General features: G+C 34.6%; 6 protein-coding genes across 9 annotated transcripts; 3 read left to right on the top strand and 3 right to left on the bottom strand.

Moving 5' to 3' along the window:
- Positions 1–3,061: 3,061 nt before the first annotated feature.
- Positions 3,062–5,289, top strand: LOC106310487. Of its 2 annotated transcripts, XM_013747720.1 has the most exons (8): positions 3,062–3,510; positions 3,589–3,660; positions 4,098–4,165; positions 4,254–4,404; positions 4,501–4,584; positions 4,662–4,751; positions 4,836–4,942; positions 5,053–5,289. In XM_013747720.1, exons 1-7 carry the CDS (start codon positions 3,277–3,279, stop codon positions 4,923–4,925), a joined length of 789 nt encoding a protein of 262 aa, XP_013603174.1. In that variant the 5' UTR covers positions 3,062–3,276; the 3' UTR covers positions 4,926–4,942; positions 5,053–5,289. The 2 variants fall into 2 exon arrangements, with proteins under 2 accessions (XP_013603174.1, XP_013603173.1); XM_013747719.1 differs by lacking the exon at positions 5,053–5,289 and having other exon boundaries at positions 4,836–4,996.
- Positions 5,290–6,139: 850 nt separating this feature from the next.
- On the top strand, positions 6,140–7,393 carry LOC106309948 (60S ribosomal protein L10-1). Its single transcript, XM_013747109.1, has 4 exons — positions 6,140–6,215; positions 6,416–6,917; positions 6,999–7,080; positions 7,175–7,393. The coding sequence occupies exons 1-4, from the start codon at positions 6,206–6,208 to the stop codon at positions 7,241–7,243; spliced, it is 663 nt and encodes a 220-aa protein (XP_013602563.1). The 5' UTR covers positions 6,140–6,205; the 3' UTR covers positions 7,244–7,393.
- Positions 7,394–8,114: 721 nt separating this feature from the next.
- LOC106307313 (F-box/kelch-repeat protein SKIP11-like) lies at positions 8,115–10,160 on the bottom strand. 2 transcript variants are annotated; one of them, XM_013744235.1, is made up of 2 exons: positions 9,957–10,160; positions 8,115–9,669 (listed from the first exon to the last, which is right to left on the bottom strand). In XM_013744235.1, the coding sequence occupies exon 2, from the start codon at positions 9,602–9,604 to the stop codon at positions 8,450–8,452; it is 1,155 nt and encodes a 384-aa protein (XP_013599689.1). In that variant the 5' UTR covers positions 9,605–9,669; positions 9,957–10,160; the 3' UTR covers positions 8,115–8,449. The 2 variants fall into 2 exon arrangements, with proteins under 2 accessions (XP_013599689.1, XP_013599688.1); XM_013744234.1 differs by lacking the exon at positions 9,957–10,160 and having other exon boundaries at positions 8,115–9,950.
- A 4,448-nt stretch (positions 10,161–14,608) lies between these two features.
- LOC106309339 lies at positions 14,609–15,334 on the top strand. The gene is made up of 2 exons (XM_013746374.1): positions 14,609–14,752; positions 15,052–15,334. Exons 1-2 carry the CDS (start codon positions 14,712–14,714, stop codon positions 15,332–15,334), a joined length of 324 nt encoding a protein of 107 aa, XP_013601828.1. The 5' UTR covers positions 14,609–14,711.
- A 427-nt stretch (positions 15,335–15,761) lies between these two features.
- LOC106312814 (pentatricopeptide repeat-containing protein At1g12620-like) lies at positions 15,762–18,097 on the bottom strand. 2 transcript variants are annotated; one of them, XM_013750474.1, is made up of 2 exons: positions 17,451–17,540; positions 15,762–17,359 (listed from the first exon to the last, which is right to left on the bottom strand). In XM_013750474.1, exon 2 carries the CDS (start codon positions 17,356–17,358, stop codon positions 16,165–16,167), a length of 1,194 nt encoding a protein of 397 aa, XP_013605928.1. In that variant the 5' UTR covers position 17,359; positions 17,451–17,540; the 3' UTR covers positions 15,762–16,164. The 2 variants fall into 2 exon arrangements, with proteins under 2 accessions (XP_013605928.1, XP_013605927.1); XM_013750473.1 differs by having other exon boundaries at positions 15,762–18,097.
- Positions 18,098–18,197: 100 nt separating this feature from the next.
- On the bottom strand, positions 18,198–20,390 carry LOC106312815 (UDP-galactose/UDP-glucose transporter 3). Its single transcript, XM_013750476.1, has 6 exons — positions 20,219–20,390; positions 20,028–20,125; positions 19,813–19,943; positions 19,280–19,310; positions 19,076–19,179; positions 18,198–18,993 (listed from the first exon to the last, which is right to left on the bottom strand). The coding sequence occupies exons 1-6, from the start codon at positions 20,320–20,322 to the stop codon at positions 18,466–18,468; spliced, it is 996 nt and encodes a 331-aa protein (XP_013605930.1). The 5' UTR covers positions 20,323–20,390; the 3' UTR covers positions 18,198–18,465.
- Between the last annotated feature and the right edge of the window lie 6,278 nt (positions 20,391–26,668).

Below are 26,668 nucleotides of genomic sequence, written 5' to 3'. Positions count from 1 at the left end.
TCTCCCTAATTCAAGTTGGAATTAAGGGGGTGAATGTTGGATAATTCCAAGCTTGTGGAAACTTAACATATTATTAGATGTTTAATATGTTAAGATAAACACAATAAGGAAACCTAGAAATAGGAAAATGAAGTTTCTATTTAGCTTAGGTTTGTGTTTTTCATATCCCACATGTTAAAGGGAATTGTCTTTCATATAAATATAGGTCTAATGGAGAGGTGTTCCATATGATCTGAGAGAAACATATTGAGAGTTTTAGTTTTGAGTAGTTTCTAAAGCTAATAAGAAAAGTTGTTCTTATAACTCTTTGTGTTTCTAAGAGATCTGAAACAAAACAACTCGTACTATATATGTATATTAAATTATAAATGTAATTTTAAGGAATAATTTTTATAAGAAAATGATTGTTTAAAAATATGAAATAAAAATTTAATAATTTATTTAACTAGTATTATTAAAAGAAAAAATTATTTGAAGTAGAGTTGTGGATGATTAGATAAATGAGCAAAATTGGGGATGTAGCAAAGCGAAGACCGATAGGCCAACTACATGTACCGATTGGTGCATACCACATTACCACCTCAGGACGGAATGGTTTACTTTTGGGACCAATCGGTACTATCCCATCAAATCCGCAAATTAAAACTACATATGGTTTAAGACATGTTTAAAAGATAAGAGCAAAATCTTTGGGAGAATTTCACACACCAGAATCGTCTTTGCATGGATCAATATGCTATTCGATCCCAGTTTTACAAATGCTTGCGTTTGAGATCAAACCTCTAACCATCCAAATCGTCAAGTAGAACATCTTCAATAGACATCCATATGAGAATTCCTTTGACTATATTTGAATCGTCTGAGGAGCTGTGTCGATCTAGTAAGACCCATAGTGTTCCTTATAATTACGTGATACTCATTTTCAAGTTTTTTTTCTTGTGATAAAGCAGTTATGTGGCTGAAGTTGTTGGAACTAGGATCAATCACCACATGGGCTCAGTGCAAATAAATCTTCATAGACCACTTATACTCTATAGCAATGACACCGGATTATTTAGGAGTAGGTCTATAAAATAATATCAATCATGTATGTATTATTCTGCTGATCCAAGTCACTAGTCTATTATTCGCAAAATATTTTGTTACTCTGTAGGTTGTGACATAACAAACTAAGTCCCACATTGGAGAATTAGACAAAGAGAGTCTAATATATAAAGAACTGTCCAACTCTAATAGTACGAGACCTTTTGGGAAAAAGTTCAAAAGTAAATCCATGTGGGCTTGCCAATTAGGCCCAAAGTGGACAATATCGTACTAATCGGATAATATAGAATTGGACATGGGATTTCACTATCCCAACAATTGGTATCAGAGCGGTTGACGAGAAATCTGCAAGAAGATCAAAAATACCCTTCGAGTAGGAACGAGACCAATCGAGTTAGGATTGGGAGGTGTGTGTGGTAGAGATCAAGTCAAAAGATCCTGGAAGTCAGTTGTGAGACACGAGATGAATGTGATCTTTAGTTTGAAGGGGAGAATGTGATATAACAAACTAAGTCCCACATTGGAGAATTAAACAAAGAGAGTCTAATATATAAAGAGATGTCCAACTCTAATAGTACGAGACCTTTTGGGAAAAAGCCCAAAAGTAAATCCATGCGGGCTTGCCAATTAGGCCCAAAGTGGACAATATCGTACTAATCGGATAATATAGAATTGGACATGGGATTTCACTATCCCAACATACATGTCAAGGTTAGCTTAGACTTTTTTTTGGCTTAGTAGACTTGAATCTTTTGTAATTGAGAAATTAATTTTCAATTTTCGGGGATACATTAAAATTGTAAATCAGATCAAACGTTTATATTCTTTAGACCTCCTGATTTTTGAACTAGATGATTAAAACGCATATAAGTTTATGTTCTTCAAGAGTAGAGAGTTATAACTTATAAGCATTCAAGTTTTGTATCCCAATATTTTTGGTGGATTTTCTTAACCTTATATTTTGGTTGATATAAAGGTAAATTTTAACATATTTCACCGAATAAATTTACATTAGAAATTTTTTTCTTACCGTAATAGAAGCACTACCATTTCTCCGTACGATAAACAAATTATTAAAATATTATATAACCTCCAGAATCAAGAGCGTCTGTCCGCATTCATCATCTGTGTCAGACAAACTATTACATTTGCTAAAAATATGTAGACGTGACCATGTCTTTCCTTATTGAATCATTCTCTTGTAGTTGAGCATTTTTATAACTCAACGGTCAATAATTTCCAAAACATACAACAACTATGTCAAGAAAATATAAACAGTCGACAAATAGTATATGATCATTTATGGTCAACGACGTTAATATGTCTTTTAAAAAGAAAAAAGATGCGAGTTCTATAATGTTTTTCAAACCAAGTGTTAACTTGGTAAAATAAAAAGACCAAGTGTTTACTTATTTTAATGAATCTTATACCTATTCTTCATAGTCGTACTTATATCTTGCCTTTGACCTTATCCATCATAATATAAATATAGTTTTACAAAAGTACTCCATCTATATCAAAAAATTATTTCATTTTACTATCAAAAATTAAAAATGCTAGACAACAAAATAAAAAGGTAAATAAGGTACAAATGTCTAATTATATTTTGGAATAACATTTTCAGAAAATTAAACTCTAAAAGATTAAACTGATACTTATGAAATTGAGTAGTTTTGTTTGAACTCATCTTCGGACGAAAATAATATGGTTATATGTTGTATTTATTTCTAATTATTTGACTCGGTTCTACGTTGAATAAAGAGGCAAGTTTGTATATGTAAATCAGTATGTATATAATTCTCTAATCCCTCTACCTAAACTATAATCTATGTTGTCGATATTAATTAGCTCATTATATAACACTACTAGGAGCCGTTATAAGAATTAAAATTATGGTCAACGGCTAGTCCCAACGGAGCCGTTAAACTTGTCAGACGCCGTTATCTCTCTCTCTCTCTCTCTCTTTCCTCTCCTCTTTTCTTTAGCTATAAAAAGCTGCTTTCCATTTGCTTGATTTACGGGAAAAATCTTGGAAGTTGTCTGTTGTCTATCTTCCCCAGATTTGTTTTTGTTTTGAAAGCAAAACCACAACTTCTTTGCGTCTCTGCTTACATTCCTCCCGATATTTCTGCTCTTAAATCAAGGACAAGAAAGCTTCCTGCTCACTCTATAAAACCCTTCTCTTCTTGAACATTTCCAGGTGTTTTTTCTTGATTTTTTTGTGAGGCTGAGATGAGTGAACACATGGTGGTATATGTCGACCGACTGATGCAGCCGGTTCCGTCAACTCCCGTTGAGTCTGAAACACCTGAGCCGTCTTGCATCATGGAGGATAATGCAGTTGATATCTACGAGGGAGAGAAAGAGGAGGATCCACTGGTTTGGTGGGGGGAGTGTCGTATTTGTCAGGAGGAATCTGCTATTAAGAATCTCGAGAGCCCATGTTCTTGCAATGGAAGCCTAAAGGTATTTTTTTTACATTGTTCCAAAAAGAAAAGAAAAAAGATGCTAATAAGAAAAAAAATTACAAATGTTTTTGGACAGTACGCTCACAGAAAATGTGTTCAACGTTGGTGCAATGAAAAGGGAAACACTATATGCGAGATCTGTCATCAGGTATATAAAGCCTCTCTCGACTCTGTTTTAATCTTTCGGAGTAGAGGGAGAGAACTGATGTAGAGCTGGTTATAAGATTTTGGAGAACATAAACATTTAGTATTTTAATAATTTTTAAAAAATAATAATTTAGGGACATACGTCTATGTATATCATCTTAGAAAATTTATGGAATCAATGCCAATGAGTTGTGACCAAATCCAGATATGGGTAAAAATTAAAATCACCAGAAACTGAACCTTGATAGATTATATTTTTTTACAGTTTGAAAGATAATCAATTGTAGATAACTGTTTTTCTTAAACCTTTTAGCCAATACTTGTTGCTCAAAAAAAAAAAAAAACCAATACTTATGAATTAGTTGGAAATCTATGCATTTACTGTAAAAGTTCTATGTAAGTTTGAAATCTGATAGCCTTTTAACTTGTCTTATCCAGCCATACCAAGCTGGCTATACCTCTCCACCACCTCCACCCCAGTCTGATGAAACTACTATTGACATTGGGTATGATCAGTTTCTTAACTCTGCCATACCCTACTACATTTCTATATATGACTTGTAACTGTTCTAACTTAATAGTATATGTTTGTAGAGGGGGATGGACAATCTCAGGTCTGGATTTAGACCATCCAAACCTACTTGCAATCGCAGAAGCTGAACGTCAGATTCTAGAGTTGGAGTATGATGATTATACAGAACCAGATACTACTCTAGCTGCATTTTTCCGCATATCTGCTCTTATTGTACGCCCTATTAAGCTTCTAGCAAAGTTTCAACACTACCGTTTTCTTACGGATGAGTTGTAAACCTGATAACATCCCTCTCTTGTTTTCTTGCAGATGATGACTCTTCTATTGCGATATGCACTGACTATACCAGATTATGCAGATGGCGAAGAGGAGGACCCTTCTTCAATACTTTCTGTAAGTTGAAACCAAGTTTCTATAACAGATTATGATATGATGGTTCCAATTATAAAACCACAATATTATCATTGCAGCTTTTCTTACTCCGAGCTGCTACTTTTCTTCTTCCTTGCTACATCATGGCATCAGCTATTAATATCTTGCATCAGCGAAGACAAAGACAGGTTAGCTTTTTAAACACATTTAATACAAATTTTTCTTATCATTTTGACACTTTGTTGATTAAAACAAATCAATGGTTTGAACAGGAAGCAGAAGCTTTAGCCACCCGGTTTGCGTTGGTACTCAGTTCACGTCAACCTAGAGACATGGTTAATTATTTGTCTATGGAGCCTTGATTTACACCACAATTTAGGTACTTCAGTGATTTCATCAGGAAAAAATTGGTGTGAAAGAGTAACTTGCAATAGGTGAAAAGTAGAGAGGATTTATTGAACCAATCTCTCTTTCTTTCACTTTTTGCAGTGGAATAACACTTTTCTAATGAAATTACCGAGTCATGTGTGGTGTAATGCATCATATATAGAATCTACAAGAAGGTCCTTCTGAGTCGGCTTTCTCACAAGTTAAAGCGTGACGAAGGAGTGTCCTAACTTAGTGCATGGTTCTTTTTTAAAACTTAGCGAATCTAAGATAAGATTCGTGCCATCCAATGTATGTAGTAGAATTTAGAGTTTCTGATTTTGTGCATTGTATAATCTGAAAGATGTTTTGTTTCTTTTAAAATATTGAGCTTTCTAATGACATTACAAGCATTTCACTACCGAGACGCGTCGACTATCACTTTTGTTTAGGCTACTTTTGTTCATACGATACCATCATGAGTTGTAAGGCCAAGTATCACATTAGATATATATATGACTAATATGATTAATTAAAAAGTGAAGAATCCATAGAAAGACAACAAGTTAATTTGCTAGCATGAAGTCATTGAAGTGCATATAAACATGTATCATGTATGATTTTTCTTAATCTAGCATCACTGATGCGGGCAACTATGTTAAATTTAGGCATGGGTATTCAGGTTTGGATTGGATATTTTGGATTTCGGGTTATAATTTGTATCACATCTTAGGTTTTGTTATAGTGAATTTGTAAGTATATGTTGAGGTCGGATATAACACATCGGTTCCGATTCTAATTTGTAATACATTATAAAACTCATAAAATAACTATATATAGTTTGGATTCGAGTTATATTGGTTATGTTTGGATATATCTAAAGTAAAAGACAAAAATTAAAAGCAAAACATAAGGAAAAAAATGAATAGAGCGAACATATATCGAATATTTATATTGACTATTAATTTTGGAATTTTCGGATTATCCGTTCAAGTTCGGTTAATAACACTTTAGATTCAGATATGTTTTGTAATACCCTACAAAATTCATTTGAATATTTTTTGCACTTGAGATCGGATAACGGATTGGGTTTTTCGTTCTCGCTCTGCCCTAGTTAAACTGCGAAACAAAAAAGTCTCGCAGACCCAAAACTGAGAACCTTTGAGTTGACCTAGACAACAATCACATGTATAAATGCCAAGTCATTTGCTTAAGCTTGTTCGAGCAGCAGCAGTCCTGTCGTCAGGTAGTGGAGGAGGGAAAGGAGACAGACGCCATGGGAAGAAGTAAGTTTCTCCATCTCTCTCGTTTATTCATGTCAAGAGCTTCTCTGTTTTTTCACTTACGTTACATTGTCTTATAAAATGGCCTTTTGTGATTAATTGAGTGTTATAATGTCTTTCTTCAGACACGAGTTGATTAGTTATGTCTTGTCGTAGATTCATAGTTTAAGCTACTTCTAATTAAAATCTGAAAATCATTGTAGGACCAGCTAGGTGTTACCGCCAGATCAAGGGTAAACCATACCCTAAATCTCGCTACTGCCGTGGTGTCCCCGATCCCAAGATCAGGATCTACGATGTCGGCATGAAGAAGAAAGGTGTTGACGAGTTCCCTTTCTGCGTCCACCTCGTCTCATGGGAGAAGGAGAACGTCTCCAGCGAAGCTCTCGAAGCTGCGCGTATCGCTTGCAACAAGTACATGGTGAAATCCGCGGGAAAAGATGCTTTCCATCTGAGGATTAGGGTTCATCCGTTCCATGTTCTGAGGATCAACAAGATGCTTTCGTGTGCTGGTGCTGATAGGCTTCAGACTGGTATGAGAGGTGCTTTTGGAAAGGCTTTGGGTACTTGTGCTAGGGTTGCGATCGGGCAGGTGCTGTTGTCTGTGAGGTGTAAGGATGGTCATGGTCACCATGCTCAGGAGGCTCTGAGGAGGGCTAAGTTTAAGTTCCCTGGTCGTCAAAAGATCATCGTCAGCAGGAAATGGTATGCAGAGATTGATGATCCTTGAGGATCAAGTTTTGTTTGTTGGTAAACTCATCATCAAGTTGGTGACTTTTGTTTCAGGGGCTTCACTAAGTTTAACAGAGCAGACTTTACGAAGTTGAGGCAAGAGAAGCGTGTCGTTCCTGATGGTGTTAATGCTAAGGTATTTTAGATTATGCATCAAGTTGTTATAGCTTGGGTTTATTGTAACAGTCTTTTGTTAGTGAATCTGACAATGTCTTGTTTTTTTTTCGCAGTTCCTCTCGTGTCATGGACCTTTGGCTAACCGTCAGCCCGGAAGTGCATTTTTGCCAGCCACCTATTGAAGTTTCAGGACTGTAGTCTACTTTTCCGTGAAGAGTTGTATCTAGTCTGAATCATTTTACTTTTATCCTTGAAACTATTGTTTAGTTTTTAGTTTGGACACATTCAGTATTATGAATCTTTGTGAAATGATATTTTGCTATTTCTATGTTGCTCCTTTTGCAAGTTTTGTCGTATCTGCTATTGACTTCTCATTTACCATCTTCAACACTAAAATCAAATGATTTGAAAACTAAAATTGGTCAAATAAGCTGATGTGTTTGTTTCATTACAGTAATACTCTAATGCTAAAGTGTTGATTCTTGGGGATTTGTTATACTGTTTATTTATTGATTGATTTTTTTTTCTGTCCAATTAAAAGTATAATAAAAGAGTGATTCTCTTGTGTTTCAGAAGAAAAAAGAGTGATTCTCTTGATGCCTAAAGTACATGTTACTAAAATAGATGTTGCAACTTGCAATATTTTTCAAAGAATATGTTGTAAATTTTGCTATCAGAGAGATGGGTGATTCTTTGGATATCTCTAGAGCATGTTTTGGAAGTGCATGTATTTGAAATTAGTAATGCTTATCTAGCTAATGTTAGGTGAACGTCATTTTTTTTAACATTTATGATCTAATATCTCATGAATTATCTTAGGCTGAGTGATCCAAAAGAAAAATGACAAAAGTCTAGACTACATGTCAAAAATCAGACTCAACCTGCCATTTTCATGTGTAAAATCCATTTTTGTGTGCTTTCAAAAAAATTGTTGCAAAAGGTCCAAAAACTGTCAAAGCAGAGAACAAAGGTCTTCATTTAAAATGAGTTTAGTGTAGTACTAGCAAGCAAAATATCAAAGGTAGCTTGCAAGTTGCAACTTAGTCCATGGGATAAAAAGCTCTTTAGTCTTCTCTTTTCTGAGAGGAGAAACATAGAACATAAATACATTTTTTTTGTAAAGAATGAATGATACATAAATATTTCCAAGACATAACAAAAATATTGTATTCAGAAAACAAATTCAACAACTTTTAACAGAACTGAAAGACTCAACTTTCTCCACCAACTTATTGTAAAACTTGTTTCGGTTCCTTGCACCAAAGACCCTGACCATTGTACCGAAACTGAATTAAATTGTATAGCCAAATAAATAAGAAAAGACTGCATGCATCTCTAGACCTCCCCAAGCAGCCAAGAATCTTTGATTTCAATGTTCAAAACTTTTGTCAGCAACCCATCACTGCACAATTGTAAACAAAATTAGACGAATGTTTCCTATCAAGCAGTGTCCACACAGGAGGGCTTCCACCACTAGTAGGTATCCAAGAGTTCAGCTCAATGAACCCTCCACCTGAGCTCTTAGGCCCACCAATCACAATCAACCTCTCACCACAAGCTCTAAACGCCAACCCCCAACCATTAACCGAGCCAGCTCTCTCAGGCAACCTCCCTAACGTAAACCACTTCTTACTCCCTTTATCATACTTCCTCACCACCATACCAGCATGATCCGCAGCATACAGCTCATTGTTCACAACCGCAACAAGAGGCGGCGCTTCCGCTGACGCCGGCATCTCCCTGCTCCTCGGCGGCGACATCTCCGGTATCTCAGTCCATTTCTTGGCCGCTAAATCGTACTCCTCGCCGCCGCCGACCCCACCAATCACGTAGAACTTCCCGTCCATGAAGACACCGGAACACATCTTCCTCGGTTTGTTCATCTTAGGAAGCGTAGTCCACGTCTGAAGCTCAGAGTTATACATCTCCGCAACGTCACTGATCTTACCTAGAGAGTCACAACCACCGGCGAAGATGGCAATCTCTCCTAAGCTCGCCGACCCGAACAAACACCTCGGAGAGTTCATCTTCTTGCCAGGAGACCAAGAGTTAGTCAAGAGGCTGTATCTATACACAACGTGAGAAGAGCCGTCGTCTTTGCCTAGGACAAGCAAGTCTGTTCCGACAGCGAGTGACTCTTTATCCGTGCACATGAAGGTATCGCCTGAACGCATCGTTGGGAGATTCATCCATCTTCTTTCCACAGGGTCGAAGGCAACCCATTCAAGGAGCTGGCAGGAGAAGTAGACCCAGTGTTCGATGATCCGGTTCTGTCTCCGGAGCTTGTAAATGGCTCCGGACTTAACCAGAGACCGGAAACTCCGGTTTAGGGAAGCGATTGAGGCGTAGTCGGACCGGGAGCAGCGAATCAGACAGCTGATGGAAATGTCTCTGCCGATGATGTCGTTGATGAGTGAGTCATCATCAGTCAGTTTGCGGGTTTTGGTTTGTCTGAGATCGTCTTTGAGCTCATCGCCATCTAAAGCTCTTTTGCCGGTTTTGAGGTTAGATGCAGAGGAATCTTCTTCTTGTGGTGGATACATGCGATCCCAGTTTGATTCTGAGGGACGAGAAGATGAGAAGACTCTTGATAACAGATAGGTATGATCTTCAACCATAGAATATCAGATTCAAAAACAGAGCCTTTATCAGGAGAATAAAACAGAGAGACGAATTCAATTGAAAGACTAACACTTTCTAACAGATTCCAATAAAAATTTCAACTTTAGATCTCCAGATTCCAAATTTTGAAACCCAATTACACACAAAGATCTGAATATGAACTGCTCAACGGAGAAGAAGGAGGGAGAAGAAGAAAAGAAGAAAAGGAAGAATCTTTTAAAAAGAACAAAGAGAAGAGCTTATGTAATAAACAATAACAATGAAGGTACTTACGGATTGGATTAACGAAATAGTTTTATTTTTTTAATTAGTCGTTGTGATTCTGTCGTTTCTTCGAAACTCTCTGCGAATCAGAGTGAAGCGTATGGTATGGAGTCTCAACGTTAAAAGGTCGAACTCAACTCTATCTATCTCTCTGTTTAACGTTTCTCTTTCTCTCTGTTTGTTCTTTGTTTTGTGTTAAAATAATGAACTTATTTAAATATTCTTTTTTTCTTTCTGCGGTTACGTTAGAGAGTCCAAGTATTTTAGACAAGTTCTTTTTTTTTTCCCTCCCCCAGTGGTGGTTAACGTGTATTTAAATCAAGAAACTGAAACTTTTTCTAGCTTTGTTTTCTAGTGTTCAGTGTAAAATGTTCTACAAGTTTCGGTACTTTACCTGTAATAAATCCTCTGGTCAAAGGAAGTTAACTTGCTTTGTAATGAAAGTTATCAAAACCATGTACGTGTGCGTCATCCACAAAAATCAACTTTTTATAGTATGTACGTCATTCATATCTCCTTGCTCATTTTCTCTATAAAAAGAGTAATAATCAATTTTATATCTTCAATAGCATCTTCCTTTTTTCTCAAGTAACGTCTTAGAAAAATATATTGTATTATCATCTCATCATGGTTTATATATGATTTAGTTATATAAATTACATTTTCAAATTTTCATCGTAACAGTATCAATGTTCTCTTTCAAACAATTCCAATAAAATAAATCATTTTAACTATTGGTTTCATTTGAAAGTTTTGGCAATGGAATATAGTAGTGGTATGTGAATTGGAAAACAAAATAAAAGACTATTATTCGCATTTCCCACACAAACATTATTAGGAATATAATGCTTCTTTTTCACCGAATATAATGCTCCTTTTTATGTTTTTCCGGATATAACGTCCATTAAAATAACTGTACGGGAGAGCGCATGTATGTGTGTTTCATCAGAATAGCTGAACAGAGAGATGAGGAACACGAGAAAGCTGTCGACAAAGTGAATCTAGGTTCACGGAGCACGTGCCAACGCACGTGGGAGTATATTTTTGCGCATAAACCATGAAATTAGTGTCTTTACTTAATTTAATACCCCGAGATTTACTGCATTACTTAACTTTAGTTATGTAGTGGGCGCCGGCCGTTGACCCCAAAAACAACTTATGTGGTGGTGGGCTCTTTATTCGTCAAATCGTCCGTTTTCTTTGACATGTGTTTTTATCATATTCTACACGTCTTGTTTTTATCGTTTAAACTTTAAACGATGGATTTTTCCACAGAATAGATAGAGACATAAATTAACCTTTGGTTATTGAAATGTTTACTAGTATTATAATGAACATTAATTACGTTAACAATGGCAACAATTTCGCGGATTGACTGTGGACTATTCTCCATGATCTTACTGAACCTACAACATTTTACATTTGGACTGAGGAGTTTAAAAATGGGCTATATATCAATCATTTTATAAATGAAAAGCTATATTAAAATATTACTAAACCAAATGTCAGTAATTAATGTTCAAATTTATCATACTACTAAAGGTCATATGGGTACGGTGCTTATCTTACATATTACTCCACTATATAAATCGTAGCTCGACTCGCGCCGAAAGATTTTAGCGTGCAACTAAAGGATTATTGAGTATAAAATTTATTTTGCCAGCTTGAATCCACTCATTAACTGACATCTGTGAGAGCCATCTTAATCGTCGTTATTTGGACGGTAGCAAAAGTGCTTTACTTTCTCTATTTTTATATATAAATTGTTTACATTTTTTTCTTATATCACTTGTTTTAAAAATTCAATGGAAGAAGTTAACTAATTAAATAGTATTTAATAAAAAAATCAAAATAAATATATTCTATAATTAGTATAATAATTATATTTTATGACTAATTTAATCGAACCATTTTTTTTTTATCTTAGATACTGTTTAAGCGTTTGTTTGTTTATTTTTCTTAAAGCTAAGGGTTGAAATGGATGATAATATGGCTGACCAGATATATAGAAAGAGAGTTTTGGTTGTTATCAATAAGGTATTTCCCAGAGCTCATGAAACCTTTTTAAAAGAGTCATGTGCTTCAATGAAATAAATAAATTAGATAGGTTCGTTGAGGTCGACGAAGCATAAGAGATCTAAGGTCTATATTTTATGTACCAGCATTACTACTTTATACATAGAATAAAACTTTGTTTTGTGACATTTAAGGTATTTTATCATAATTTCTGAATAAAAAATACTGAACTTATTTTACGTTGAAATTTCAAAGTTTTACCAAATTTGGGAGTCAACAGTCAATAACTATGAACTACTCTTATGAACGATATATCTATAGTCGGAGAAGATTTGTATGATATCGAATGAATCGTATCTAACTATCTATCTTCATATAACTTTTTGTCCTCTTTCCGTTTTTAATGAATACTGGTTGGAAAAAGGTATTTTTGCTTTTAATTTTCTTGCAAAATGATCGAATAGGACCAATAGGTGACTGTATTTTTGGGTGGTGACTTGTGTCTGAAAGTGAAGTCGTAAGAGCTGTCCACGTGATCTGTTTGTTTTGTGTGTTCACATTCCCTTTCCTTCCACCTTGATCTTTTTTAACTCACGAGTCCCAGTCGTCCGAAAAATATTATCTTAATCGGTGATTACATTTCTAAATTATATATGTGAACGTGTTATCCAAATTCTGAGTAATATGTTACATTAGTCATTAGGGTATAAACATAACATTGCTAAAGAGTCATCACCATCACTTCGAATAACTAATTTACATCTCATCTGAATATCGCATTAGTTGATGAGCCGTCATCGGCTGCGTGACAGCACGCTGCATCCGCAATCACATTCGAAGAAAAAAGACACAATATATTTGGTTACAAAGTTATAGTTACACAATAAAAAAAAACTATTGTCTTACTGAAAAAATAACTATCCAGCTAAATGTATTTTAAACGAGTTGTTTTGAATGATCGTCTTTATAAGATAACGTCGCGGCTCCTAAATACCTTTTAAAAAAAATTAAAAGAACTAAGAATCACATATGAAAAAAGCTTTATAGATATATAGTAAAATAAAATTAATATTATTAGTCATGCTTGAGAAAAAAGGGAAGATATCAACTCCAAACGGAATTCTCTGAATCGAGATCGACTAAAATCGCGAGTCAGATAAAGACGAAAGAAAATTATGATTTAAGAAGATTAGGTCAGATTGATAAAAGACGTGTATATCTCCAAATTGACGTCAATCCAATCTCAAAATCATTCTTTGATCCTCACTGTGAAACTGAAATCCGAACTAAAACTAACCAAGAGAATAGATATAGGTTTGTACATAGACCATATTTAACCTTTTTCTTTTCTTAACCATATATGGTAAAGACAAGAATAGTTTTGTTGGACCCATATTCGACTATTTCCTGTATAATTTATACCATTTATAGAGTATATTTTTTTAGTATATACTATTAGGGGTAGTTAGAAATTATTATTATTCTGGACAAAACTATAAAACACTAATAGACATACGGGTTCCGAAACTCCTTTGGTCCAATGGTTTCACCAAAAATTTATTAATGCTTTTATACCGGTAAGTTTGGATTTCAATTCCTAAAAAAAACGAAGTCAGATGTGAATTCTCGTAAAACATGTGGAGTTGTTGGCTATAATATTGTCAATATAACGTTTTCATAGTTTGCATAATCAACCAGTTTATATATAAATAGATATTCAAACGAATATATTTTTTTAACTAGTTAAGGATGACACATACAGGTGGGACGTCGCCGTGGGAGAGATGTACAAATAGACAATGAGAGATGGAGAAAGAGAAACGTATGTAATGATTTTGCCAAAGGGTTTTCATATGCAAGAACGGTAAATTAATGTTCTTTGCATTTTCTTACAAATACATCAGACAACTGTTAGACCATCCGCAATGGTGAGATTCATTGGAGTCCTTAGCACAAGGACATTTCAGATTAATCTTGGATATTTTGGATTTTTCTAAAAAAAAAAAAAAAAAAAAAAAAAGATGACCATTCACGGGCCGCCATGTAGTCAATGGGACCCGTGAACAGTGTAAGGATCAATCCTTATCAAAGGATTTTAAGGATTCTTTTTTTCACAAACTCTAAGAAAGTGGGCTCCACATCCTCTAAGGATTATACTCTTAGGCGCACGTCATTTTCTTCTTTTTTGTTCTTCTCCTTCTGTGAACTTTCTTTTCCATTGTATTATTTCTCTCGTTCATGAATAATTTATAATTATTTGTATGCTACGCATGCCAATAATACATCAGTAAGAAAGAAAGAATTTGTTTTGAACGGTTAGAAAGATAACATCCAAGTTTTATCCAACATTTACATGCAAAATTAAGTGGCAAGAAGAATAGGTAGTAAGGACTTAATTCTTTTAATGAACTTCAGTATTTATGTGCTAGAGTATAGACTATATAAGATGATTAATATCCCAAAAAAGTATACTTTTTTTTAACACAGTATCAACGAAGAGTTTGTGATTAAGAATGGTTTACAGTAGAAGCTCCTACGATGTAACGGCCCAATGATCATTTTGTTCGTGAAGTCTAGGACTACTCAGGCAGGTAGAATCAAAGCTCAAACTCTAACGGTGGGTGGTGAAGTCATAGTTATAAGACCAGAGTAACTAGTTGGCTTTACAAACTATGGAGAAGGATGATCCTAAAGTTACAGCATTGATGCAACAAGCTGAACTTCTAAGCTCATTGGCGCAGAAAGTTAATGAAGACAACACAGAACAAAGCATGGAGAATGCTTGGAAGGTAAACCAAGAAACCACAACTTCTCAACATATTGAAATAGAAAAATGTTGTGAGCTTCTTGTTATATATGTTCAGGTCTTTCAGGATTTCATGAATAAAGACAAGAAAAATTATATATTGAGATATGGATTACCTGACATTAATTTTCAACTAGAGGAGTTTAGGGACCTTATAGATGTTTTGAGGAGTAGTTATGAAGACAATCACTCATCTTGGAAGTGAAAAAATAGCTTTCAATCACCACAAGAATGTTTGTGTTCATCCTAATGTTTTGATTGTATAACCTTTTCATTTGATAGGCAACCTGATCTCCATGACTCACCAGATAGCTCTGAGTATAGTTCAGGATCAACCATCACTCTGGATCAGTATGGTGACAGAACACAACCATCATTGCCTGATACTCAGACAGAACATAAGGAAGGTGCAGATGAGTTTCTCTCAACGTGTGATGTCCTGAAAAATCTTGAAGAGAATATGCCCATCTTGGGGGAAGAAAACATCAGTTCCCCTATTCAGGTCACGCCACTGTTCAGATCTCTAGACTCTAGCAGACAACATCCAAAGTCTACGGTTCTCTGAAAGTGTAAGCCTATCTTTCATAGAATACTTAGACTCTGTGATCAAACATTGAGTCTTAAACCTAATCCTTCACAACCACACCCTTGCAGAAGAGTCCTTCTCCATAGTTTGTAAAGCCAACCAACCATATCTCTTTGATTTATCTATCATTGTATTCCCACTTTCGCTTTAGGTTTCAGTTTAAGTGCATGGCAGCCATATCAGCCTGGAAGTTTTTGTGAAGCCGGCATGCCATGATTCTGCATTCCTTCCTCAAAGGTTTTTAAAATTTCTTTGTTTGTTCCTAGAATGTTAATGGTAACATTTCTTTTTTTTTTTTTACTGGTAACATTTCTTATCCCCAACAAAGAAAGCTCTCAAGAATCTGCTATCTACTCAGGTTCATAAGGAAGCCATCTACAAAGGAAGGCACCAGTGTGTTCTTATTAGGAGCAATATGGGAGCTGGTAAGGATCTCGAGAGAAGACATAACAAGTCATTACAACAAACAACATTTAGAATTTTGTATATCGGCATGTCTCCATTAGTGAAGTTTCATGAGATTTTGTCTATGGTTGAACCATGGTTTTGTGTCCACACTTCACTTATAGTAGTCCATGTTTTGCCCAAGTGAAGATTGCACGCACTTGATACACATTCGGTAAACTGAAAACATCAGCATAAATCAGAAACGAAACACTTGAAGCGACAAAAAAAAAGGACAAAGCTGAAGGCATCAAGCTCTGTTTAGATGTTAACAAACAAACTTAGTTTCAACTAATAAGCCCAAATACACATCATCAAAACACTAACCGGGACTTTTGTCTCTTGCAAACTAAGATCCAAACATTCTAAGAAAGCAAATCCAGAAAGCTTTTCTTCATTCTACCATCCGATAACATATCCATAACAATCTTTATCGTGGAAGCATCTGCAGAGAACCCACAACTCTTCATTTCTTCTATAAGTTTAGCTGATGTCGCTAAGTCACCTTCTCGGAGATGTGCCCTGATAAGAGTGTTGTATGTACCACTAATTGGCGTAATCCCATCCTCTTCTATTTTCCTAAACAATGCATCCGCTTCAGACAAAGAGCCTTTCTTACATAATCCTCCAATCATTACGGTGTACGTCTTAACATCAGGCTTCACTCCTTTCGAAGGTAGGCTGCAGAATAGATCCCAAGCATCATCAACCTTACTAGCATTGCACATGCCGTGAATGATGATATTATAGATACAAATACCAGGATCAATCATACACTTGTGCATTTTTTCAAGTATTTCCAAAGCCTCTTCTACTTTTCCATTGTCACACAACCCTTCCAGCAAAATACCATAAGTCATAATATTAGGATGAACACCTTCAAAAACCATCTCTTGGAAGAGTTCTTTGGCGACATTAAGTTTCCCAGATTGACAAAACCCTTGGATTAGACTGCTATAAGTGACTGTATCTGCAACCACTCCTCCCACAGACATTTTGCGGAAAAGTCTCATACCTTCATCAACCAGTTTAGCCTTGTTTAACAGGATACTATAAGTCACAATATTAGGATCGCATCCCCTGCTATCCATCAGATCCGTCATCTGGTTGGCCTCATCTAAGCGGTTCTCCATGCACAGCCCATATATCAAAGAACTATTTGTAATGGTATTAGGATCTATGCCTCTTACGATCATCTCATTGTACAACTCTTTAGCCTCAGTAAGCTTTCCTTCTTTCACAAAACTATCAATCAAAGCACTGAAAGTGTTGACGTCTAGTGTGATTTCCCTTGCAATCATATCCTTCAGCAGCTGTGCGCCGTCATCCCATCTGCCAGCGTTACAGAAGCCACCTATGAGAGAGTCGTAGGTAAAGACATCTGCTTTGATCCCTTTGGTTTTCATTTCATTGAAAAGGCTGAGTGCATCTTCGAGGTTCCCATCTTTGCAGAGACCGTCGATAATCATACTGTGTGTGACAACATCGAGCTTGACCTTCCTAAGTTCCATCTTTCTGAGCAGATCCAAGGCCAAGGCAGTGTTATCTGACTTACACATTCTGTTCAAAATCAGACCATAAGTAACTGCATTGGGTTGGCACTCATTATCCACCATTCGATCTATCAAAGCCATTGCTTCAGACACTTTACCTTGGAGACAAAGCCCATTAACAATAGTGCTGAGTATGATGAGATTTGGTAGTACCTCCATTTCCACCATACGATCAACTAACTCCACAGCTTCAGAGACTCTACCCTCAAGACATAAACCGTTTATCAAAGTTGAGAATGTGACCGTGTCAGGCTTATACCCAAGTTTAAACATCTTTCCCATCACAGCAAAAGCAAAACCGAGTTTGCGACGACACCGGCAGAAGCAATTGATGACAATACTCAGCGTGTAGATGTCATGCGCAATCCCATTCGATTCCATTTGCTTGCAGAGAGATAACACCAGATCATACTGTTTTGTTTTGGCAATGCCAGTAAACAGTTTACTGAAATCTATGACCGTAGGAAGAGGACGAGACCGAAGCATGGATTGAAAGAGAGCAACAGCATCATCTTTCTTAATACCAACAATTCCACTTCTCAATCTCTCTTTGTAACAAGAGATCTTTCTATCCAAACCAGCCGCGTGGTATCTCCGGTACAAATAACATGTCCCATTTTCATTATATAATATACACGCTTTAAAAAAAAAAGAGAGAAAATAGATTTCATCAATCACCACAAGAATGTTTGTATTCATCTTGAGGTTTTTGATAGTATAACCTTTTCATTTGATGTCGTTTAGGCAAACCTGACCTCCATGATACACCAGCGAGCTCTAAGTATAGTTCAGGATCAACCACCATTGCCTGATACAGAACTCCAGAAGGCATCCCAAGTCCACAGTTCTCTGAAATTGTAAGCTTATCATTCATAGAATACTTAAAAAGACTTTGTGATCAAACATTTAATCTTAAAGACTAATTGCTTTTGCAGGAGAGGAGTTTCCTGCTAAAAGACAATATACATATGAGTGGAAATAATGATTTGACTTTGGCTTGACATATCATTAGTACTACATTTTGCTAAGCTTTTCTTTCCTCTACGTTTCGGACCTTGATATGGTAAAAGTAAAATGTTTCCCAGATCAAAAACAAGAATTATAGATTCAGCTTCAAGTCTTCTTCTTCTTCTGCGTCCTCTGCAGCTTCCTCCACTTCAAGTAAATTTGGTAAGACAACCCACCAAACACCATCGACACACATCCCCACTGTTTCGACGACAACGGATTCCCGCTCAGAACAGAAGACACCACGATGCTCACAAACTTCCTCGTCGTTGTTATGGTCGTGTTAGCTAGAGACCCGAATCTGCTTATCGTCAAGAAGATGAAGTTCTGTCCCACCGCGCCGCACAGACAGTACATGAGAATGTCCCATGCCGCCTCGGGGTGCTGCTTGCAGAACTGCACGGCTTCGAATCCGCTCCCGTGCGGCAAGCCAAACATGTAGACCATGTTGTATATGGTTCCCCATAAGTTCATCCCCAGCATTATGTCCCACGCGCTGGTTTTCGGATACCTTGCGGTGATGGAGTCCTGGGTGGCGTTTGTGAACCCGTCGAAGGCGAGGTTTAAGAAGCAGAGGCCGTAACCAAGAGGAGCATTTGGATTTGCTAGCTTGCTGATGGTCTTTGAGCTAGTCTGAAACCGGATTCAAATACGGTTTACTATGTTTTCCATAGTTAACAAAAAGTTAATGAAAATGCAGCAGAGATGTGTTTACCTTAAGAAGGGCAAACATGGACACTCCTCCGGCAACAAGAAAGGTGCAAAGATACTCAGGTAAAGTGTATCTTATGCCATAAACTAAGGACCCCATCAACATGACTACATGAAAGGAAAAAAAAAAGCATTAGAGAGTATACAAGAAAATCTTGATTTATCTAAATGAAGAACAAATAATTAACGCTCTAAATAGGAACCTCACCTGGAATCATTTTAGAAGACTTCGCCAGGACCTGCAGGAAAAAAAATCAATAATAGTTAGGAAATGGTTAAAACATGAACCCGGCATCTTCAATTCCACTCTATTTTCACACTAAAATAGAGTTTGAAGTAAAAATGCTCCAATGGTACTATATTTCTCACTCTATAATAGTGAGTTCACTCTATATATAGAGTAACTTGTTTATTTTTTGTTCATGGCTCTATTTTGCACTCTAAAATAGAGTACTATTGGAGTATAACTCAACTCTATTATAGAGTTACAAATAGAGTGAACAATTAGAGATGGTCTTAGGCTCTTAGCTGAAGTAGGTTATTACCAGTGTTCTAAAAATCGATGCCTAGTCGGCAAATCAGACCTAAACAAAATGATTTTTCTAGCAAATTTTTTTTTAAATCGGTCTAGTCATTCAAAATACATCCTAAGACGCCCGCTTAATTAATAATCTCATATAAAGTGCCTAACTACCTGCAATTTCTAGAACATTGCTTATTACAAAACAATGACTAAGTTACCTGAGCAGGGTAACTGATATACTTGAGAGCTTCAATGCCCATGGCAGGACCAATGGTATTCGTAATGCCAGCACTCCAGTAAGTCCACCATGGAGCTCCACCACTACCTCCATTAGACCACAGCTTAATCACTGCTCACGAAAACAAAACATACTTTAGCTTCTTCATCCATTCTTAGCAATACATCTAAAGGAAGAGGTCTTTCGAACACTCACTTATAAAAGACCAAACCAAGCAGACCACATTCTGAGCCAAGTTCAGAAACGCAAGATGCTCGAATCTCTTCTCGTCTTCCCCAAACCTCTTCGTGGACCTAATCAAGAAACCATAAAAGTTTGTGACTTTTGGATCACAATCATAGAAATTTTGTGGCTTTGATGATCGGATTCGATTCAGATTTACTTACAGGGTTTCCTGAAGAACGCCTTGGTAAATGTAGGCGGCCCAGATCCCGGCTACGCAGAACGACAGCAATAGAACTCGCCGGAGACCGGAGCCGTGAGATTCCATCGTGTGTTTCTCTCCGATTATAAACAGGCGAGGATTCGAATGTGAGTTTTAAGTAGTTTTTTTTTTGCGATGAATTTATGAGAATGGATCTCAAGTGAGAAACGGAAAGTTATTAACAGTGTCGGAGGCGCGAGAAAGACGTAGATGTTCCACGTGTAATTGTATTATTGGTTGAATGAACTGACATGGTGTTTTTCATTGGACGCGGGACGTGGATTCGTTTATGAAAATCCAAGTCACACACTGGCATCTATGTCTGAGATAGAGAGGTGAACTACGTGACGTTTGTTTCGATGAAAAACGTCAGGAGTTTCATATAACCTATGTTTCGGGTTTAGTTCGTCTTTTTTGGATATTTTAATTATTCCCTAGTCTATATCTCTGAAGTGATTCACATATCTTCTCTACGGTCAATTTCACAAAACAAATATGACAAAATTACTGAAATTAATGACATGGCTTCCGTAAAAATATAACATGGATAATTTCATTTAATGTTGATTTATATTTTTGGCAAACTTATTAGAATATGGTAATAATTCATATATTACATTTAATATTGATATTTCTTTTTGGTACACTTTTTTTTAAAATATTGTAATAACTCATACTTCATCTATAAAATAAATATATTCATATATAACATTTCAAATTTCGAAATATTATTATTTTGTATATTTATCCAATTTGTATTACTAAAGCTTTCAAAAATTTCTACAATTTTTTAAAATTTTAAATATCTAATCGTAAGATCATTAATTTTTTATATACCTAAAAATTTTATAACTATTATCTATGCTAAATTTTTGATAATTATACAATTTTATATTATTTTTATTAGTTTTATACAAATTAATTTAATATATATCAAATATATATTAAATATTAATAAAAAAAGTAAAATATTTAATATTTAATAAAATTTACTTTTAAATATAAGTTAGATTAAAAAAAATCTTTACTGCACCAACACCTAGTTGTACTGTATTTATTCGGCCTTCTTCAGATTAGCCCAAAATGCAGACAGTAAACATTAGACAACGTCGTGGCAAAAAAAAAATTTAGACAACGTAAAGTAAAACTGTAAGAGCACATATAGGGGATGATTGGTAAGTGCTGTAGCGCACTAATTTTTTGCTCTGGAAATAAAGCTCTCTACAGCCATATTTTGATTTTGCAGAGATTTTTTTGTTGTGAGTTTTTTAAGGAAAGCAAAGCTCGATTGGTTGACATAGGGGATGATTGGTTGGGGTTGTAGATGCTCTGGACAGCCAAAATTTAGTCTACAGCTATATATGTCAACCAATCGAGCTTTGCTTTCCTTAAAAAACTCACAACAAAAAAATCTCTGCAAAATCAAAATATGGCTGTAGAGAGCTTTATTTCCAAAGCAAAAAATTAGTGCTTTAGAAATCTACGGCAAGGAAAGCTACAACAAATAAATCTACAGATTAAATTCTACAGCAAAAAATATAAAACTACAGCACTTACCAATCATCCCCATATATAGCTGTAGACTAAATTTTGGCTGTCTAAAGCATCTACAGCCCCAACCAATCATCCCCGTATTCACATGGTGTATTGATGATGTATTTTAAGAAACTAATTCGTTAGTGGAAACTAATTACAATTTTAAATTACATTAAATATCAGAATGCAAGGTTATTATATTTAAATCTAATTTATTATAATTAACTGACTTGTTCATTTAAATCGATTACAACAGTTTAATAAATTGGCTACCAATTATTCTGTAGCAATAAGTGATGATTTTCAGCTAATTCAATGGATGTTAGTAGTAGTCCGGATTGAAAGCTTAAGCTGAAAATTGTGGTGTATATAAAAGTTACACTTATCCTCGCGCGGGCTGGAGACGATAATCGTCATTGATGTTAGAAGATTATCGGATTCAATTTATAAACCTAAGATCATGTAATGATGAGAAAATAAACAACATGTTGATTTGCTTCTTAGCAGAAAAATAAAGCCTATATTATTTAACATTTTAGATTAGTCATGGCCTAGCTATATGTCTATGTGTGGTAAGTAAACGTGCAATATGATACATTTAAAAGCAAATGTGACAATAACGTGGAGAAGGCGATCAAACTTGAGAATTCTGAATAAGATATATTTTTTTATGAACGAACATAGAAGTCGCACAGAAGGAGAATATATAGTGAAGGAATGAATTTGTGTAATAAACATACATAATCGTCCTTGATTTGGAAAACCATGTCTGGTTTGAAGAGTCAAAAGAGTGACTATATATTAGTTTATTACCCATTCACACATGTAAAGTTAGCTTGCTTTTTTTTTAAAGCTTACTTCTATTGAGCAGGTATAAAAGAATTCATGATAAGTAACTTGGTCAGATCTCAGATAGTCTAATATATCAGAATAATTCGCGATGGGTAATATTATAATTTACAACGTTACTTCTATTGTGCGAATTCTGAAAAGATGCCAAATTGTTTTTTGTCCACACGTGCCATGCAGCACTTTCAATTCACGATCAAAAGCAATGTGAACATTGCTCGAGTAATTTTTTGAGTCAATGAATTGCCATGTGATGATAATATTTAAGAAAGACACAAAGAAAAGTATTAATAAACGTTGACCACCACTTTCCATTAGTTCTATGTTACAAACAATGCTTTTACCGCGAGTTTAGTTACTGATCATGGTTTGGATACATAAAAATGATATAAAATATCTTAACAATTTATGATTCGGAAATTTAACACTGTATAGCCGCATAGAACGAGAGCACTCTGAACAAAACAAGTTTAATGATAGAACACATCCTAGACCTTATACAAAAACGTCTTCATCTTCTCTATATCTGTCGGTCACTTCTTTATTTTCTTCTGGTCGCATGTGTCACTGTTGAGTCTGTTGTCCAAATCCCTTTTTGTAGTTGTAGAATGAAGTCTTTTCAATTCATGATAAAATTATCTAAGTTCTTAAAATTCACCACGAAACAAAAAAATTCATTTTATATTCTTGCTTTCGCATGTACATTTTGTGCATGCGATTCTTTTAATTTAAGGATGCAATTTCTTTAACCAGAAAAAGAAGAAGATGCAATTTATTCCAGTCTCGGGGTCGAATTATACAAAATCTTTGATCCAAAAAATAGACAGATCCAGGGAAATTAACTCCAAAATTTAAAGAGTAAACATTTAATCTTTTGACTAGGTAGTAACTCGCGCCATGCGCGGAGTGAAATAATTGATTAGATTATTTATTTTATGTTGTATTAAGATATTTGTCTTATAGCTTTCCAAAGGGATGTACATTCAGATATTCGTTCGGATTCAGTTGACTTATTCGAATTTCTGATTTTTAGAGTTATAAATTTAAATATAATTTGGATATTTACAAATTTCAGTTTGAATTTGGTGTGGATTTGGTTCGAATCATTGAAGGTTCGGTTCGGGTTCGAGTTTGGGTTTCCATTTTAATTATGTAATAAATTTTAACAAAAATCCAAATATAGTTAATCCTCAAAATTCAAAAATAAAAATAATATAAAACAAAAAAATTTGAATAATGAATTTTTTTTGAATAATGTAAGACTAAATACTTAAATTTACATAAACAATAGTTTAGCTTAAATATTTAGATGAAGAAAACTATATATTTTCCGTATTTTGAACATGTTTTGTTATTTTAGATATTTTCATATTATTGAATATCCAATAGATATATAATTTAAAATTATTAATATATTTTACTATATAATTGTATTTTAGATATTTTCGGTATCCAAAATATTTCAATTTGGATCGAATTCGGTTCTGGTTATCCAGATATTAAACTTTTAGATCCATTTGAGTACTTAACCAGTTTTAGTTTGAGGTTAGTATAACTTTCAAATCAAGTTCCGTTTGGTTTTTCAGATCCAAATATTTTAGCCAGACTTACTTTCTTCTTTTAATGTAAAGAAAAATAAACAAATGAAAGACAAATATGCTGAGTTTATTTTACATACATAATTATTGGACCATACTTTAAGGGTATGACTGGTTTCTCCGCTATCACCCGTAAATGCAGCTTTTGCGGTCGGTATCGGTTGTTGGCGTTTTGCAACAATCGCTCAAGCCGCTTCAAACCGCTCAATTTCAAAAGCTGGTTCCAGCTAGCGTTTGCGATTGCAGGCGGTTGCGGGAGAATAATTTTTTTTTTTTAAACAATATAAATACAAAAATAAAAATATTCAATAAAAAATTTAATTTGAAATTATAAAAATACCAAAATATATCTATTATATTTTAATTAATATTATAAAATTTGAAAATATAAATATTTTCTATAATTTTTAAAAATTTAAAACTATAACTTTCAAAATATAATTTTTATATTTATTATGATTTTTGATATTTTTATAATTATATAAAATGTAAATATTGTTAATTTATTATTTAATCACTGATGCATTTGGTAGTTAACCACTCATAAGTATTCCGCAAACACACCAATTTCTAGCCGCATAATCAGTCGTACAAATCTCTTAAAACCACTAAAAACCGCAACCACCCGTATCTGCAAACTCCCGCAACTGCAACCGCTGCGTTTGAACCAGTCAGGCCCAAGAATACCAATAAAAATGGTTGGATGTCGTGTTAATATTGTTAGGCATGTTCCAAAATTGATGTAGTCTATAACCAATAACATGTACTTTCGTATAAAATATTTTTGGTAAATATAATTAAAACACAATACAATAGAGTCGAAAATTATTTGATTTCTTCACATGGTACATGAATTCTGTTTTTTTTTAATTGATTTTGCGATTTTTTTTTTGTTTTAAGCTTTTCTGATTTTTTTTTCCTATCCATCTGATTATGTTTCTAATTATTGGTTTGATATAAAAAATTTGTAAAGAAAAATAATACTTGGTTAAACTAAAGATCCAACTTTGTGTGTGGCGTTTTTCACCTCAGTTTCCTTAATTCTTAAGCAATCACCATTATTTGTTGTTTTCCTATGCATAAACCTCAACCATGGTCAAATTCTGCAAGATACAAAAATTTTAATTTCTAAAAACATTCTCATTCTGGTATTTTAGTTGATGTGAATCTTAATGATTTTGTAATTTATTTATTTCAACAATGATATTATTCAGTGTTTGTCCAAAGAGAATTTCAATTCTCTAATACAAATGTTAAAAATACAGAAATTAAAATTAAGTTGATTAAAAAAAAATAGTTTGTGAACACATTAATTGCTAAATGATTGTGAGACTGATACGTAAGCATTCTAAAGTTAAAAATAATTGTAAGACTGACATATATCAATATGGATGTGAACACATTTATTGCAATGCTTCTTTTTTAATATACAGGGGATTGATAGGGAATATTCCCACAGACTATCGATCGTGACTGAAAACATCAAACTTATTATCCAACAAAATAGACGAGAAAAGTTCAACGAAATGGGCGATCCAGCCCCACCGCCTTTACTGTCCCCTTAATATAAATAATATTTTGAACGTCAACGAAGACCATATATTTGTTTGAAAATCAACAACCAAAAGCCATAAATTCCGTTTTTTTTTATTTACGTCAACACAATAAAATAAGACCTTCGTTTTTCTTTGTTTCTTTATTCCATAACTTATATATTTTCATATTAGCTCTGTTCGTTTCGTAGTCGCCGTGTTCGGCGTCTGCGTAAAAAAAATTCTGTAACGAAGAGAAAAATAACAAAACCGTAGACGCAGAAAATCCAAAGCAGTCGCTAATACATTGCTGGAGACGCAGAAACTTAGACGATGATGATGCTGATTTCTTCCGCATCTGTTATATTAGCTAGTAGTTGCCGCAACGACTGGGAATCAGTGAATAGTGTTTCACAGGTGCGTGTGTTTCTGTCATTAAAGGCTTAATTTTTTTACGCAACAGCTGGAGTCAGTGTTGAAGAAACAAACATGGCTATTAATAAAAATGTATTCGACAGAACAATAAGCAATTTAAATATAAATACTTGATTCTAGTACACATTTTAACGAGTCAGCTATAGCTTGAGCCATCCAAAATATGCCGTAATAACATTTAAAAGACAAATATGGGAACACTTTTAGTTACAAAAATAAAAAGATGGGAAAACAAGAAACTAAAAGGGGATATTGAAAGATGGAAGGAAAACAAACATTGTAGCAGCAGTGTATAAATCAATTGGAAACAAAAATACAAATAAATCACGTCTCAGTACTGTGCAGTGTATAATTTCTAGTAAAAACGAAAAATGACAAAAAGCTAAAAATTATTTTGTATAAACTTTTTAAATCTTTTTTAGCTTCTGGATTTTTTTTATATTTTTATATATTCACTCTAAT

This window comes from Brassica oleracea, chromosome C8 (assembly GCF_000695525.1).
Source record: "Brassica oleracea var. oleracea cultivar TO1000 chromosome C8, BOL, whole genome shotgun sequence".
NCBI classification, from domain to species: domain Eukaryota; kingdom Viridiplantae; phylum Streptophyta; class Magnoliopsida; order Brassicales; family Brassicaceae; genus Brassica; species Brassica oleracea.
The sequence above is the reverse complement of the archived record's forward strand: the minus strand, read 5'-3'. Positions and strand labels throughout refer to the sequence as shown.

Bases quoted from the DNA above. Each gene is read 5' to 3' on its own strand.
- LOC106310487 (XM_013747720.1), top strand. From the start codon at position 3,277: ATGAGTGAACACATGGTGGTATATGTCGACCGACTGATGCAGCCGGTT. The intron at 3,661-4,097 runs GTATATAAAGCC...TGTCTTATCCAG, and splicing joins TATGCGAGATCTGTCATCAG to CCATACCAAGCTGGCTATAC. The intron at 4,166-4,253 runs GTATGATCAGTT...ATATGTTTGTAG, and splicing joins GAAACTACTATTGACATTGG to AGGGGGATGGACAATCTCAG.
- LOC106309948 (XM_013747109.1), top strand. The intron at 6,918-6,998 runs GTATGCAGAGAT...CTTTTGTTTCAG, and splicing joins ATCATCGTCAGCAGGAAATG to GGGCTTCACTAAGTTTAACA. The intron at 7,081-7,174 runs GTATTTTAGATT...TTTTTTTCGCAG, and splicing joins CTGATGGTGTTAATGCTAAG to TTCCTCTCGTGTCATGGACC.
- LOC106307313 (XM_013744234.1), bottom strand. From the start codon at position 9,679: ATGGTTGAAGATCATACCTATCTGTTATCAAGAGTCTTCTCATCTTCT.
- LOC106309339 (XM_013746374.1), top strand. From the start codon at position 14,712: ATGAAGACAACACAGAACAAAGCATGGAGAATGCTTGGAAG. The intron at 14,753-15,051 runs GTAAACCAAGAA...TTCATTTGATAG, and splicing joins GCATGGAGAATGCTTGGAAG to GCAACCTGATCTCCATGACT.
- LOC106312814 (XM_013750473.1), bottom strand. From the start codon at position 18,051: ATGAATACAAACATTCTTGTGGTGATTGATGAAATCTATTTTCTCTCT.
- LOC106312815 (XM_013750476.1), bottom strand. From the start codon at position 20,322: ATGGAATCTCACGGCTCCGGTCTCCGGCGAGTTCTATTGCTGTCGTTC. The intron at 19,180-19,279 runs GTGAGGTTCCTA...CCTTTCATGTAG, and splicing joins GTCTTCTAAAATGATTCCAG to TCATGTTGATGGGGTCCTTA. The intron at 18,994-19,075 runs GTAAACACATCT...ATCCGGTTTCAG, and splicing joins CCATGTTTGCCCTTCTTAAG to ACTAGCTCAAAGACCATCAG.